The 16,559-nt window shown below is 41.8% G+C and overlaps 1 protein-coding gene across 1 annotated transcript; it reads left to right on the forward strand.

The window, feature by feature from the left end:
* The first annotated feature begins 3,769 nt into the window (after positions 1–3,769).
* On the forward strand, positions 3,770–16,205 carry LOC106612860 (RILP-like protein 1). The gene is made up of 8 exons (XM_014214437.2): positions 3,770–4,530; positions 5,917–6,046; positions 8,709–8,830; positions 10,624–10,812; positions 11,748–11,917; positions 12,066–12,188; positions 12,283–12,381; positions 15,736–16,205. The coding sequence occupies exons 1-8, from the start codon at positions 4,159–4,161 to the stop codon at positions 15,857–15,859; spliced, it is 1,329 nt and encodes a 442-aa protein (XP_014069912.1). The 5' UTR covers positions 3,770–4,158; the 3' UTR covers positions 15,860–16,205.
* The last annotated feature ends 354 nt before the right edge of the window (positions 16,206–16,559 follow it).

Genomic DNA, 16,559 nt, shown 5'->3' on the forward strand with positions numbered 1-16,559 from the left:
TTTGCCCTTGTTTGGTTGTCTGTTTTTGTGAGTGCAGTGATCATGTATTTTGTGAATAGCACTGTCTTCTAGCAAGGACACACCTGAGATACTGACTGCCATTGTACTTAGGATCATGTCTGCAGTCAAACTTACTGGTGATGGACAGTGGTGGCTCAGCTGGAAGAGATTGGTCTCATGGGAGCTGTGGCCAAAGACGGATATACGTATTTTGCCTCATAGATGAAGACTAAGAAAGCACTCTTACCCTGCTTTGCAAACTGATTGTCATGTTAATGAAGCAAATGTGGATAGATTGTGTCCATCGATTGCATTTGATCTATTCCGTTTGTTACATACAGTACCAGTCAAAGTTTGGACACCTCATTCAAAGGTTTTAATTTTTACTATATTCTACATTGTAGAATAATAGTGAAGACAAACTATGAAATAACACAACCAAGAAAGTGTTAAAACCAATACATATTTGAGATAATTCAAAGTAACCACCCTTTGCCTTGACAGCTTTGCACACTCTTGGCATTCTCTCAACCAGCATCATGAGGTAGTCACTTGGAATGCAATTCAATTAACATGTGCCTTGTTAATTTTTTGAATTTATTTCCTTAATGCGTTTGAGCCAAACAATCGTGTTGTGACATGGTAGGGGTGATATACAGAATATATCCCTATTTGGTATATGACCAAGTCCATATTATGGCAAGAACAGCTAAAATAAGCAAAGAGAAATGACAGTACATTACTTTAAGACTGGAGGGGAACCTTTTTGTCATCAAGGGCCATTTGGATATTTATAAATTCATTCGGGGTCATATTAAAAGTTGCTATTTTCTGCTTTCATGTTTTAATGTGACGTTAATCACTGACATTGGTTTTATTGTTTAAATATGACTTGTGTTTCTTTCTAGTCCTATTTAAATAAATATTAGTATTGTTTATAATGTTATGATTACTTGTTCAAACTCACCTCTAATGCTTATCGTTGACGAGGGTTTGATGCCAGCTGGCAGTGAAGATGACGCTACTCGCAGCAGGTTTGTGTCAGTCAAACTGGCTTTGAGCTCGTCATTGCATTGCACCTCAATGACGTCGTGTTGTAGGCCGTCCGGCACATCCGCTAGTTCGACGTTAAACGGGGTTGCAAATATGTTAAACTGCAGTTGTATACTTTTCACATCCTTAAACCGCTCACAGAATGCCTTCGCGAGATTTCCACACTCACCGGCATATTCCGACGTAATCTCAGTCTCTTGTCCTTGCAGAGTAGGGAAATGCACTGTTACCCCTTTCTAGTTGGATTTGTCACAGCTTTAATTTCGTTGCGAACGATTTCACGTTTGACAGCAGATCGCTGAGAAGCTGGTTTGGCCCTTGAAGCTTGACGTTCAAGTCAGACAGATACTTGGTTATGTCCACCGTGAAGGCCAAATCACACATCCACTTGTCATCACTCAGTTCCGCGACAGGTTTCCCCTTCATGAGTTGTTTTACGTCATCCTTCAGCCCGTAAAACCGCGCGAGCATGTTTCCACGGCTCAACCATCGCACCTCACAACCGTAAACCAGATCACCATACTCCGATTCAAGATCACTCAACAGCTCTTTAAATTGCCGGTTGTTCAGCCCTTTGCTTTTGATAAAATTGATGGTCGACACTACAGTTGCCATTACGTTGTTCGGCTTCATCAGACTTTCTTGATGTATGATGCAGTTGCATACAATTAAATCACTTGGATCAAGACTGAGACAAATCATTTTTTTCGGTTAACCCTTTTTTCGAGCCAACCATGGCTGGCGCTCCATCTGTAGTAAGGCCACTTCATTTTTCAAACCGTAGCTCAAATTTGTTCATAGCCGAGACAAATCCCCACCTCTGGTGGTGCCATGCATGGCTTCCAAAGACATCAATTTCTCCCTTTGAGTCAAACTCAGCGGTAATCCCACGCACAAAAATGGCAAATTGAGCGGTATTTGTTATTACATGCCAAAAAAAAAACCTCGACATTTCTTGCGGAGTGCTTCAATGTTTTTTCGAAATCTTGTGCCATGTCAGCTGTCCGCTCCGTGGCGATTATTAGAGACAAACTGACACTTTGGAACAATTTAACTTTGTCTGGTGCTAGCAACTATTTTACAAATTCTCATTCCAAATGAGGCTTCAGTTTCTTTGCGATAAGATCGCTCATCGCATAACATTTTCCACATCCAAACGAGGTTTCGGAAAGGCGACTTGTTGGGCACTCGAAGTCCTTGCAACTCATTCAGTTTAGCATGTTTCGAGCTGTAATGACGCTCCAAATTGGCCTTTTTCATTACTGCAAGTGCATCCTCACAAACTAGTCATACAGGTTTGCCTTTGACTTCGACCCCCCAAAATATTAATTTCTCCATTTGTCTTGGAAAACGCGACACTCCGCATCTACTTTTTTATTTTATTTACGGTAGCCATGTTTCTAATGATGACGAGCTGTCTGGTAGGGCCATGGCTTTGGGGGAGATGGGTGGATTGATTTTTTAAAATGTTATTATTGTGGGAAAACGACGTCTAAAGCTTTTTTTAATTAACAAAAATGTATTTATGAATTGCCTCGGGGCCTGATCGTAGTGAGGCCTGATGTCCCCTACCCCTGCTTTAAGACATGAAGGTCAGTCAATATGAAACATATTTCAAAAAAGCCCAAATAAATGCTTCACAGAGTTCAAGTAACAGACACATCTCAATATCAACTGTTCAGAGGAAACTGCGTGGATCAGGCCTTCATGGTTGAATTTCTGCAAAGAAACCACTACTAAAGGACACCAATAATAAGAAGAGACTTGCTTGGGCCAAGAAACAACAGCAATGGATATTAGACTGGTGAAAATCCGTCCTTTGGTCTGATGTGTCCAAATTTGAGATTTTTGGTTCCATCCATTGTCTTTGTGAGAGGCAGAGTAGGTGAACGGATCTCTGCATGTGTGGTTCCCACTGTGAAGCATGGAGGAGGAGGTGTGGGGGTGCTTTGCTGGTGACACTGTCTGTGATTTATTTAGAATTCAAGACAAACTTAACCAGCATGGCTACCACAGCATTCTGCAGCAATACACCATCCCATCTGGTTTGCGTAGTGGGACTTTAACAGGACAATGACCCAACACACCTCCAGGCTGTGTAAGGGCTATTTGACCAAGAAGAAGAGATGGAGTGCTGCGTCAGATGACCTGGCCTCCACAATCACCCGACCTCAACCCAATTGAGATGGTTTGGAATGAGTTGGACCACAGAGGGAAGGAAAAGCAGCCAACAAGTGCTCAGCATATGTGGAAACTCCTTCAAGACTGTTGGAAATGCATTCTAGGTGCAGCTGGTTGAGAGAATGCCAAGTGTGTGCAAAGCTGTCATCAAGGCAAAGTCTGGCTAGTTTGAAGAATCTCACATATTAATATATTGTCATTTGTTTAACACTTTTTTTGATTACTACATGATTCCATATGTGTTATTTCATAGTTTTGATGTCTTCAAAATAAAGAAAAACCCTGGAATGAGTAGGTGTGTCAACTTTTGACTGGTACTGTATGCCGACTGTTAAACAACAGTACAGCATCCTTGATCGTTTCCCATGCCTTCAGATGAAATCTAATTTGTATGCTTGGACTGTTTTACTGTACGGTCGACCTAGCATACCAGTTCAACAGTACGCTATGCTATGTGGGTCTAAGAGAAGCTCACTCCTATTACGCTGGTCAGGAAAGTAGGAGGGTTCTTGAATGGTAAACAAGCCGAGCAAAGAGAGTGGGCTGAAATGTGGGCGTCCAGTCGACAGTACACTGCTTTGTCTTTTTAAGACGACTCGATGAGGAACTCTGTTCTTTAATTTGAATCGGGCCTCAAGTTAATGTTCTAGACTAGGGGTAAGCAAAATGTGAGGCGTATGCTCGAATGATGCTTGTTTTTGTCTGGATGACCAAGCATGCAACTAAATAAAGAGTCAAGTTCGAGCATAGGGTGACGAATAATGCATACATTTTAGATGCAGCAGCATATCGCGATATAGAGAAGACACCTGTTTATTTGAGAACACTTTCGCTTTAGTTGTGTTTCGACTATCGCTGGGGAACTGTCTTGTCACGCTGAGAACGACATTTTTCTTTTATTTCTGGGTATCGATATTAACGTGCATGCACACTGGTGCAAACATGGAGAATGATTGCGATATTAACGATCAAAAGCAGGACGTCAAGAAGACAGGGTGGTGTTTTGAAAGGACATGCTCAGCATTAACTGTGGATGATGTATACGAAATGGCTAAATTGATTGGCTCGGAAGTGGAAAAACTTATTGACAGCTACGGTAAAGAGAGCGCCACAGTACTGCTGCCTAAAATAGTCAAAGTTCTAGAGCTTTTGGAGAGCTTCGCCTCGCGGAACAATGTACACAAGTCAAAAGAACAAGAATTACTCAAAGCTTTCGAAACGCTACATGTACAGAAACAGAAGAAGACGAGATCTGTGAAAGAATACGACGAAAGCAGAAAGAATGAAATACAGCGGGTGAGTCGATGGTAATAACAACATGGTAACGTTAGTAATCCCTCCAGTGATGTTGTATCGTGTCAGTTAGCGGATTGTAACAACACTGAAGATATGTGATTTGGGGTTTCTGCTACATTGTAGGAATTGAATTGTTTTTACGGCTAGACTACGATTTAACAAGTAAGCTGCACGTCAGTATGCCACGTTATTCATAATGCCCATTCAGGGCCAAGTGGCAGCTCACAAAATATATTTGTTATCTGTGTGACACATTGTGTAGAGTGTATGCCTACCACTGGCAACTATTCCTCCACATAGAGAAGGCTACATTTTAGTGTTATTAGTAGCCTAAGCGAAATGTAGCCTATATGTCGTTTTTGTTATGTAACATCATGGAAAGATGTGTTCAGAATGGACGCTGGTGCCAGTGTCATTATGATGTCCCTCGTGTGTTTTTCTTGACAGGTCGCCACATTTGCCACTGTATGTGAAAGGTAAATTAGCCTATTTAGTAGTGCTGAGCGATTAGTGCTTTTTGAGGTCGGTTCGATTTTAAAACATTTATAACGGATTTCTGTTTCGACTTGTTTAAAATAAATGAAATGCACCTTGCGTTACGTGGGTTGAATGATGTAACAACGCAGAATAAAACAATCAAGCGATTCCGATGCAATGGATGATGGTCGTTGTAGTAAATTACCACGTTTTCTCCAATAAACTATGTAGAATTGGCTTGTTTGCAACTACAACTCTAGTACATCGCACTGTTCGGGCTTGATCTGATTTATCTCTGGAGAAACTGATATTTTAATATAAAATAGCCCAGGCTATATCGCAGTAGAATTTGGGAAATCACTTATCTTGTCTGTGATCTCAACGATCATAGATTTGATTTAATAAGAAACAGTATGTTAGTACTTCTGCTTGGCCCATTTATCTCCTACAGCTTTCACTGCACCACATCTCTATGCACCACACACATTCTTTCACACACCACACTATGAGCCCTGCTTATCCCAACATGTTGTTTCTGTCTCACACCTGACTACACTGTGTGTTATTGGTCTTGTTGGTATCTTGTTGTTATATTGGTAGTCACCATAACACTGAAATTGAAGTTATAAACATGCGCGTCATAGGCACGCTTGTTTTTCTCTTTCACTTGGAACATTCTTCAGCTAGCACTCAGTAGCTATCAATATCTTTGATTTAATTAGGAGGCTATTCTTCTTCACCACCAAGTACCTGTAGACTCCTCTGGCTGTGGGCAATGAGTTCACTAGAAGTCAATGGTTATGGGTACCATAGAAATAGAATGTCTAGAATGTCATTCTATTTCTATGGTGGGTATGCTGTGTGCCTCCTAACCCAGAGTCAGTGACAGCTTCTCCTCGTCCCCAACAGGAGGTGCAGCAGCAGGTGGAGGCAGAGAAGCAGAGGAGCAGGTGCGAGGAGCTGCAGGCCCAGGTGTTACATCTACAGACGGAGAATCAGGAGTTACAGAGCTGCCTGAGGGGAAACCATGCCCAGGAAGGTTGGTTTAAAACACATGTGCACACACATGATTGGTTTAAACAGCTGCCTTAAGGGCAACGATATCTATAGAGGTTGGTTGTTATAGAACAGCCATAGGGACACAGCCGCCTGAGGGTCAACCATGCTCAGGAAGGTTAGTTTAAACATCTGCCTTAGGGGCAACCATGCTCAGGAAGGTTAGTTTAAACATCTGCCTTAGGGTCAACCATGCTCAGGAAGGTCGGGGCATGGTACTTACCCTTTCTGTTGCACATAATATATCACACACCTCTTAGAAACAATCCCCTTCTCACATGCGTGTATGCAAACATACTATACACCACAACAGGTAAAGTACCCCAAAGTAATGCTTGTTATGAGAATGGAGTTACTGTGTTGCTGACACAGAGTATTTACTTCTGGTGGTAGTCACAGGGGAAAACATTGCTGACTGAGGAATCCCGGTGTTTGTTTATTTGGGAAGTGAATGTGTGACTGTAAATGTGACATTTGTTATGTAAAGACTGAAAGAAGAACAAAGCAGAATAGATACATATAAACTAATATAATACGATAGACGCATATCATTTGTATTATTACACTAACTTTTTAAGCATTCTGAAGTATTAGTAAGATATTCATTATTTATCTGGTCTCTGCCTAGTACTCTATACTCGCGCTGTGCTATAGAAGCGTCTAAGAGCACCAACCCTAATATCATTCAACAAATTAGATGCTCTTATCCTTGATTTACTCATTGCATATGAGCAATTTTCAAGGGCAGTTGAAAGTTTGTCACTGATAATGTCCACTATGGCTTGTATACTGTACCTCTTTACTTCAACGTAATGTAAACTGTTAATGCATACTGTTAATGCAAGTCTTGTGGTATTTTTTTCACTAGTTTTCAAGGAAGTGTCTGTTCAGCCGCAGGGGGCCTAAATCAGATACATTTTTCCCTGAAGAAGAAGACCATATTTGTGTCAAGAAACATCACAAAAAGGAAACAGGAAAAACTACTACTATAGAAAGCACAGAAAAATTCTAAAAAAAGATGAGATTCAGCTGAATGTGATTCAAAATCCTTGTTTATACCTGGTGCAAACACCGGTCCTTTGTCCTGATCTTGTCTACATTCTCAGAAAAATGTCTACACATGGTAGTAAAATGTGTCTCGAATCTATCCACTATCTGCATTGTGACCAGATTTCCAGCCACTAAAATGTACATTTAACTTTCTTCATTTTCTCAGGACTAGAAGAATAATCTAATTGTGCTCATAATTACATTTAGCTCAATTAGATTATATGACACCATACTACAGGAGTTTTCAAACTTTTCTTGCCCAGGGACCCCCTCCCAGGCAAACTGGTGACCCAGGGACCCCACCCAGGCAAACTGGTGACCCAGGGACCCCCTCCCAGGCAAACTGGTGACCCAGGGACCCCCGCCCAGGCAAACTGGTGACCCAGGGACCCCCTCCCAGGCAAACTGGTGACCCAGGGACCCCCGCCCAGGCAAACTGGCGACCCAGGGACCCCCGCCCAGGAAAACTGGCGACCCAGGGACCCCCGCCCAGGCAAACTGGTGACCCAGGGACCCCCTCCCAGGCAAACCGGCGACCCAGGGACCCCCGCCCAGGCAAACTGGCGACCCATGGACCCCCATCATATATTAGCATATGTTATTTTTACAAATAATTATACTTTATACAAATAATTATAATTATACTATATAAATATATATATTTTTTATATATATATATATATATATATATAACACTTAGATGGCCCACTTAAGAATTTTCTGTACAGAAAAAAACTTTAATTAGCACAATGACTGTAATTTCCTCCATATTAAATGGATAGTTCGAGATTTTGGCAAGCCATTTATCTACTTCCCCAGAGTTGAATGAACAGAAACAGCTAGCATGCTAACCGTTGCTGTAGACTTCCAGTCATTGCGCTAACGCTAGTTAGCATCTTTAAATTCCTTCATACTGGATGCTGAGACATAGAAATGGTATCCACAATTATATTATGTTGTAGTGATATTCATAAAATAAGAATTTATCACATAAAACAATTCCCCCAAAATATTTTTCAAAAAAATGTTATAAAACATTAGAGTGCGGATGCCCTTCAGTACCTCCACGGACACCAGTTTGAAAACCCCGGTCATACTACACACTGAAAACAGTTTTCCAACAAGGAGGCCCATGTTAGCTGCTTGCTGTTAAGTTTTATTGCACCAGTTTAGCCTAGGAACGTTAGTGTCTCCAATATCCATGCCATAGCTCCACCATAAGTTATGTATCAGTTATTAGACGTCCAGAGTAGTCTGTCTGAATCAACAGGTATTAACCAGACTGCTTAAAGATGACCGTGTGCTGAAGGATAATCCTTAAGTGTCTTTTCTGTTTAGCCTTAAGATACACTCCACTGAGCAGATTTGGCAGGGGACGTAGTCTCGGCCAACTGCTGATGGTTGATAAGCTACTGGGTCATGTTCATTAGGCACCCAACGGAAGAAAACAAACTGAAACAAGGAGGGACTTCCCAGACTCCGTTGATATTATTTATATACAAAAAAATGTATGCCCTAATGACGTTCTCTCTGCTCTGTCTGTTGACCATTGAATACCCACAGTGATGATGTTGCATTGTGGTCCTGTGTTCCAGACCGTGTCCAACGACAGGAGCGGGAGGTGATGCTGAAACTGAAGGAAGTGGTTGACAAGCAGAGAGATGAGCTGAGGGCCAAAGTACAGCAGATAGCCAGCATGTCTAAAGAGGTGGAGGCGGTAAGGACAAAAAGACTACATGTACAGTCCATCTGAATGCAAGTGTAGCCATGCACGCTTCAATTTACACACACACACACACACACACACACACACACACACACACACACACACACACACACACACACACACACACACGCCTGGGCACAGTGATTGTATCAATACTCTGAAGGTCAGCCAATAGCCAGTCATGAGTGGGGAGGTGTCATAAACAGCCGATAGGAAGTCTGTCTCTCAGCAGTGACCCAGACACGCTTCAGCTTACACACACACACACACACACATGTATGTATGTATGTATGTATGTATGTATGTATGTATGTATGTATGTATGTATGTATGTATGTATGTATGTATGTATGTATGTATGTATGTATGTATGTATGTATGTATGTATATGTGTGTGAGTGTACAAAACACTAGGAACACCTTCTTGATATTGAGTTGCACCCCCCCTCTCAGAACAGCCTCAATTCGTCGGGACATGGACTCTACAAGGTGTCAAAACCGCTCCACAGGGATGCTGGTCCATGTTGACTCCAATGCTTCCCCCAGTTGTGTCAAGTTGGCTGGATGTCCTTTGGGTGGTGGATCTTTTTTGATACACGCAGGAAACTGTTCTGCATGAAAAACCCAGCAGCGTTGCAGTTCTTGACACACTCAAACTGGTGCGCCTGGCACCTACTACCATACCCTGTTCAAAGGCACTTAAAACTTTTGTCTTGCTCATTCACCTTCTGAATGGCACACATACACAATCCATGTCTTAATTGTCTAAAGGCTTAAAAGTCTTTTGATAACCTGTCTACTCCACTTCATCTACACTGATTGAATTGGATTTAAGTGACATCAATAAGGGATCAAAGCTTTCACCTGGATTCACCTGGTCAGTCTACGTCATGGAAAGAGCTCGTGTTATTAATGTTTTGTACACTCAGTGTGCATTCATGTTACACACACATCACAACTGCTACTACCAGACTCCTATTATGATTGCTAAATACACCACAATTTAAATACTTGCCCCCCAATCGCCCCTTCCCCAAAACACGTGTAAATATTAGACTATAAATTGTATTATACTTAAGCTAAAATGTTTATTCTATTCTACTGAGCCATTTACTTTATGTTCATAGTCTTATCTTACGTTATTTCTTATTGTTGAGAATGAATCGGAAAATAAGCATTTCATTTGACAGGGTATACCATGTGACGGGGTATACCATCCCGTACATGCGACTAATAAAACTTGAAATTGAAATGGTACTGGCATAATAGTCATGGTTATTGTTTTGTGCTGAGCATCACCAACACCTTGGAGACAAGTCTGGGCAATGACTCCACCTTCCTATTCACAGCAGCTCCCTCTGTCACACAGTAATGGTTTTAAACTCCAGCTCGAGTTTGTTGATGTTTCTAGGCTTTTCATCTTACCTAAAGATGTGGGCCTCCTAAATTAAGTTTGCTCAAAATGATGCTTGAACATGTTTTTGTGTTCCAGGGAGTAACCAGTATTGTCCCCCTGTGTTTGTGTAATATGGTCCCCCTTACTCCCAATGAGTCCCTGCACCCCCACCAAGGCCAACTATGATATCTAGCATATCATCGTCCTGAGTGTGTACGTAAGTAATGTTAGTGTTGTTTCATACGTGTGTGTGTGTGTGTGTGTGTGTGTGTGTGTGTGTGTGTGTGTGTGTGTGTGTGTGTGTGTGTGTGTGTGTGTGTGTGTGTGTGTGTGTGTGTGTGTGTGTGTGTGTGTGTGTGTGTGTGTGTGTGTGTGTGTGTGTGTACAGCTGCAGGAGCAGTTGGAGCGCTTCATGAAGATGAATGGGGAGCTGAGACACAAGCAGCGCATCGTCACGGCCCAGATGAAGAGTGCTGTGGAGAGGAAGGCTGACATGGAGGCAGACCTCAGAGAGAAACAGAAAGAGATAGAATGCCTCACCACCCAGCTGGAAAAGACCAACGCTGCTGCTGGCACGGTAAGAAGTGTTTCTTTTTGTCCCTTGTTGAAAAGGTAAGCACTCATTTCCATTTTTGAATTGGTCTTGGACCTTCATATTGTATTTAAGCAGAAAGACCCGATGGGGTGTTGTATGTTGGCCATATACCTCAAACCCCTAAGGTACCTTATTGCTATTATAAACTGGTTATCACATAAATAGAACAATAAACATGTATTTTTGAGTCATACCCGTGGTGTATTGTCTGATATACTGTACACACAGCTGAAATGCTGTTTCTGTCAATCAGTATCCAGGACCCAAAGTACCCATTAATACTACATAAACATTAGTCATCCAGAGTGGTGTATTCTGACTCACTTTACTGACTTGTTTGTTACACCTTGTCATCATTTCTCTAGAGAACTTTTAGTGTCCTGCCCTCTCCCTCAGTTTATTTTGTAGCTGAACTGTAATCTTTAAACATTTGTTACTGTCCTCTCTCTGCCAAGTCTTACACTTGGCCTTTGTTTTTTTTAAACTCTTCTCCCTGTAAAAGAAACTGTAGCCATTTTGAAATATTTGTTATGACTAAGATAAGAGAAACTAAGGTCATATCTCTGACTTCTCTCTCTGACAAAGGAGTTAACTCATTGTTGTGAGAGGAAAACAGATACACCTTTGGCACAAGATGTACATGTATATATTGTCCACCTACTACAGTATAATGTGACTAAGAAATCTCACTACAAGAAATGTTTGTCTTTTTACTTTGTAATAGTCACACATAGCCAAATCTCATCATTTTGATGTGTATTATGCTTTTGCTATTGCTTTTAGACAATTTCATAGACTGTGAAGTTCACTAAATTTCTTATACCAGGTGAACAACGACATTTTGTTTCCCTTAAACACAACTGTCATTACATTAACACAATTGTGATAGTCCAGCTGTGTTTTCTCCACCCCAACAGGCCAGTCCATGTAGGACAGAAGTGGACCTGACAGGCAAGCTGGTGATAGACCTTAAGGACCCCAACAGACCCTGTTTCACCAAACAGGAGGTCAGAGAGATGCTGACAGAGAGGAATGAGCTCAAAGCCAACCTGTTCCTGGTGCAGGAGGAACTCTCCTACTATCAGAGGTAGATACTATAGGGTGTGTGTCTGTTTGTGTGTGTGTCGGGAGGGGGGGGGTTATGAGTGTGTGTGTGTACATGTTTACATGTTTGTTTAGTTTTATACCTGTGTGTGTATGTACTGACGTGTGTGTCATATGTGTCATCCACGCAGGGAGATCCTGAATGATGAGCGGTGTCCAGGATTCTTGCTGGAGGCAGTACGTTCTGCCATAAAGAAACAGAAAACTGTCATCAAGGCCAAGATGCTGGGCATGCCAGAGGATGAATGCAGCAGGTGACACTGACTCACACACACGTGTACACACACATACACATGTACGCACACACACACGCAGTGCTAACTTTGTGGATGTGATTTCCTTGAACAGTGATGAGGAGAAAGGCCCCCTGTTTGAGAGGAGAGCAGAGACAGAAACCGAGACAGACAGCACTGACAGCAAACCACAAGAGTCTCGCATCAGGAACCTGTAAGTATTACTGGCCTGTTTTTACTCATTTAAACAACACATCTATTAACATACAGTGGCAAGAAAAAGTATATGAACCCTTTGGAATTACCTGGATTTCTGCATCAATTTGACATAGAATTTGATCTGATCTTCATCTAAGTCACAACAACAGACAAACACAGTGTTCTTAAACTAATAACACTAATTATTGTATTTTTCTTGTCTATATCGAATACGTCATTTAAACATTCACAGTGTAGGTTGGATAAAGTATGTGAACCCCTAGGCTAATGACTTCTCCAAAAGCTAATTGGAGTCAGGAGTCATCTAACTTGGAGTCCAATCAATGAGATGAGATTGGAGATTTTGGTTACAGCTGTCCTGCCCTATAAAAAGCACTCACAAAATGTGAGTTTGCTATTCACAAGAAGCATTTCCTGAGGAGAACCATGTCTCGAACAAAAGAGATCTCAGAAGACCTAAGATTAAGAATTGTTGCCTTGCATAAAGCTGGAAAGGGTTACAAAAGTATCTATAAAAGTCATTCCACGGTAAACAAATTGTCTATAAATAGAGAAATTTCAGCACTGTTGCTACTCTCCCTAGGAGTGGCCATCCTGCAAAGATGACTGCAAGAGCACAGCTCAGAATGCTCAGTGAGGTTAAGAAGAATCCTAGAGTGTCAGCTAAAGAATTACAGAAATCTCTGGAACATGCTAACATCTCTGTTGACGATACTACAATACGTAAAACACTAAACAAGAATGGTGTTCATGGGAGGACACCATGGAAGAAGCCTCTGCTGTCCAAAAAAAACATTGCTGCACGTCTGAAGTTAGCAAAAGAGCAGCTGGATGTTCTACAGCGCTACTGGCAAAATATTCTGTGGACAGATGAAACTAAAGTTGTGTTTTTTGGAAGGAACGCACAACACTATGTGTGGAGAAAAAAGGCACTGCACACCAACATCAAAACCTCATCCCAACTGTAAACTATGTTGGAGGGAGCATCATGGTTTGGGCTGCTTTGCTGCCTCAGGCCCTGGACAGTTTGCTATCATCGACGGAAAACTTGGGAATTAATTTTATCAAGACATTTTGCAGGAGAATGTAAGGCTATCTGTCTGCCAATTGAAGCGCAACTTAAGTTAGGTGATGCAACAGGACAACAACCCATTAGACAGAAGCAAATCAACAACAGACTGCCTTGAACAGAAGAAAATACACCTTCTGGAGTGGCCCAGTCAGTCCTGACCTCAACCTGATTGAGATGCTGTGGCATGACCACGAGAGCGGTTCACACCAAACATCCCAAGAATATTGTGGAACTGAAACGGTTTTATAAAGAGGAATGGTCCAAAATTCCTCCTGACCGTTGTACAGGTCTGATCCGCAACTACAGAAAACGTTTGGTTGAGGTTATTGCTGCCAAAGGAGGGTCGACCAGTTATTAAATCCAAGGGTTCACATACTTTTCCCACCCTGCACTGTGAATGTTTACACGGTGTGTTCAATGAAGACATGAACAATTCTAATTGTTTGTGTTATTAGTTTAAGCAGACTGTGTTTGTCTATTGTTGTGACTTAGATGAAGATCATAACATTTTATGACAAATTTATGCAGAAATCCAGGTAATTCCAAAGGGTTCACATACATTTTCTTCCACTGTAGCTATTTACATACAGAAATATAAACATGTTTAAAGCACATTTACAACATTCATAGAAACCCAATCAGAAGATAGTTCTAGAAATGTGGTATGAATAGTTGCTTGTTACAATGTTGTTACTCTGGTAAACTGATGCAGGACCGTTCTGTTGGAGAATTCCTGCAATAGCCTAATTTGCAATGACAATGAGCCTCAGTTAAATATGCAGTGCCCTACCATAACCCTTACTCGAAGGCCACTGATTGTCTAGGCAAAGTTGAGGCAGGTCTATGTTTGGTTAGACCGGTTTGGCTTCTTTCATAGCCCTCCAGCATGCGTGAATCATTCCATCAACTTGTTGCTATGTCCTGAATCCTGATTATATTGTCTGTCTGTTAAACTACCTCTGGTCTCCTCAAATCAAATCACATTTTATTGGTCACGTACACATGGTTAGCAGATGTGATTGCGAGAGTATCGAAATGCTTTTGCTTCTAGATCCGACAGTGCAGCAGTATCTAACCGGTAATATCTAACAATTCCACAACAAACCTAATACACACAATCTAGTAAAGGAATGGGATAAGAATATATAAGTATAACAAATATGGATGAGCAGTGACAGAGCAGCTAAGATGCAATAGATAGTAAAGAATAGATAGTGAAGGATACAGTATATACATATGAGATGAGTAATGCAAGATATGTAAACATTATAAAAGTGGCATTATTAAAGTGGCTATTAAAGTTGCTGTTTCCTGAAGTCCATGATCATCTCGTTTCTTTTGCTAACATTGAGTGCGAGGTTATTTTCCTGGCACCACACTCCGAGGGCCCTCACCTTCTCCCTGTAGGCCGTCTCGTCGTTGTTGGTAACCACTGTAGTGTCGTCTGCAAACTTGATGATTGAGTTGGAAGCGTGCATGGCCACGCAGTCATGGGTGAACAGGGAGTACAGGAGGGGGGCTGAGAATGCACCCTTGTGGGGCCCCAGTGTTGAGTGGAGATGTTGTTTCCTACCTTCACTACCTGGGGGCGGCCCGTCAGGAAGTCCAGGACCCAGTTGCACAGGGCGGGGTCGAGACCCAGGGTTTCAAGCTTCATGATGAGTTTGGAGGGTACTATGGTTAAATGTTTTACTCACGTCGGTCACGGAGAAGGAGAGCCCACAGTCTTTGGGAGTGGGCCATGTCAGTGGCACTGTATTGTCCTCAAAGCGTGCGAAGAAGTTGTTTAATTTGTCTGGGAGCAAGATAATACTGTTGAGTGTCTATGTTTACTTCTAGGCAGACATACAAAAACTTGCCTCTGCTTTGTTCACTGTTCTGCTCTGTTTACCTTCAACCTATAGCTTTCACAGCACCTGCTGATACCTCTAAGGCCATTGATGTAAACATAGTCCCTGGTTACACCACCAGGGGGAGTAGTCTATCTCATATCTGCTCAATGTAGTACTGCATGTAATCTCAGAAACCCTGACCAGAACCACATTTCACATACACGCTTACCGTTAAATGATCACGGTTGGCCACAAGAGACTATGCGGTATGTAACCTCAGACACTGTAGTAGTGTGTAGGAACTACTAGGAAGCGGAACAACTCAGTCTTTCAGACAATATCTCTGACCTGTGAACTGTGTTGTGTTCTCCTCTCCTGTGTGTAGCTTTAGTTTCTTCTGGTAGTGAGTTAGTATATCTGATCCTAGACCTGTGTTGTCTCCTAGCTTTGGCTTCCTGACTCGCTCCGGCAGCAACCACAGCAGCCGTAGTCCCAGTGAAAACAAGGCTGCTTCTTCCTGGGAAATCATCGACGACACCAAGACCACCGCGGAGACAGAACCCAAATGATCACCATGACAACCCTCAACATCCGTCCAAGTACACTTGTCCTCCATTCTGTTCAGTTTTTACTGAATGTTTTATACTGGTTAGGTCTCCATAGCAGCCCTAAGAAAGGAAGAGCATTCTCTCATGCCTTCCCTCTTTCTTTTTTACTACCTCCTCGTCATTGCTCTATATACCTTTCTCTTTCTCTCCCTCTGTTTCTCTCAGAAATAGGTTCAGAGTGGTGAAATGGCGAACTGTACACTTTGCATTGACAATAACCATGCAGGACATTATTAAGAGGAAAATCTCTGTTGAATCTCTGAAGCAAATTTGTATTGCGATATTTTAATAAAGATTTTTAAATGTATTTTGACCACAGCAATCATTAGTATTCGCAGGAACACATTTGTGCCACAAGAGGGCATCCTAACTATTAACAACCATGGTGGACTTCCATGTGTTTAACATTTTACCTCCTGTGGTTGTTGTTGCCATGCCTTGTGGTTGCTGTAATTCTAATTCTCTGTCATGGACATGGTGTGAGTTATAGGGAACGTTTTACACTAAAGTACACTGTGTGTTGTTTCTGACCCTGAATGTATTGCCTCATAGTAACAGTCATTTATTGATTATACTTTATATTCTTAACCATCAGCTCATCTCACATATTTGATAGTCTTATTATGAGTTCAATCATGTCTTCCCAGGACCATGAATTGGA

This window comes from Salmo salar, chromosome ssa09, assembly GCF_905237065.1.
Source record: "Salmo salar chromosome ssa09, Ssal_v3.1, whole genome shotgun sequence".
NCBI lineage: Eukaryota > Metazoa > Chordata > Actinopteri > Salmoniformes > Salmonidae > Salmo > Salmo salar.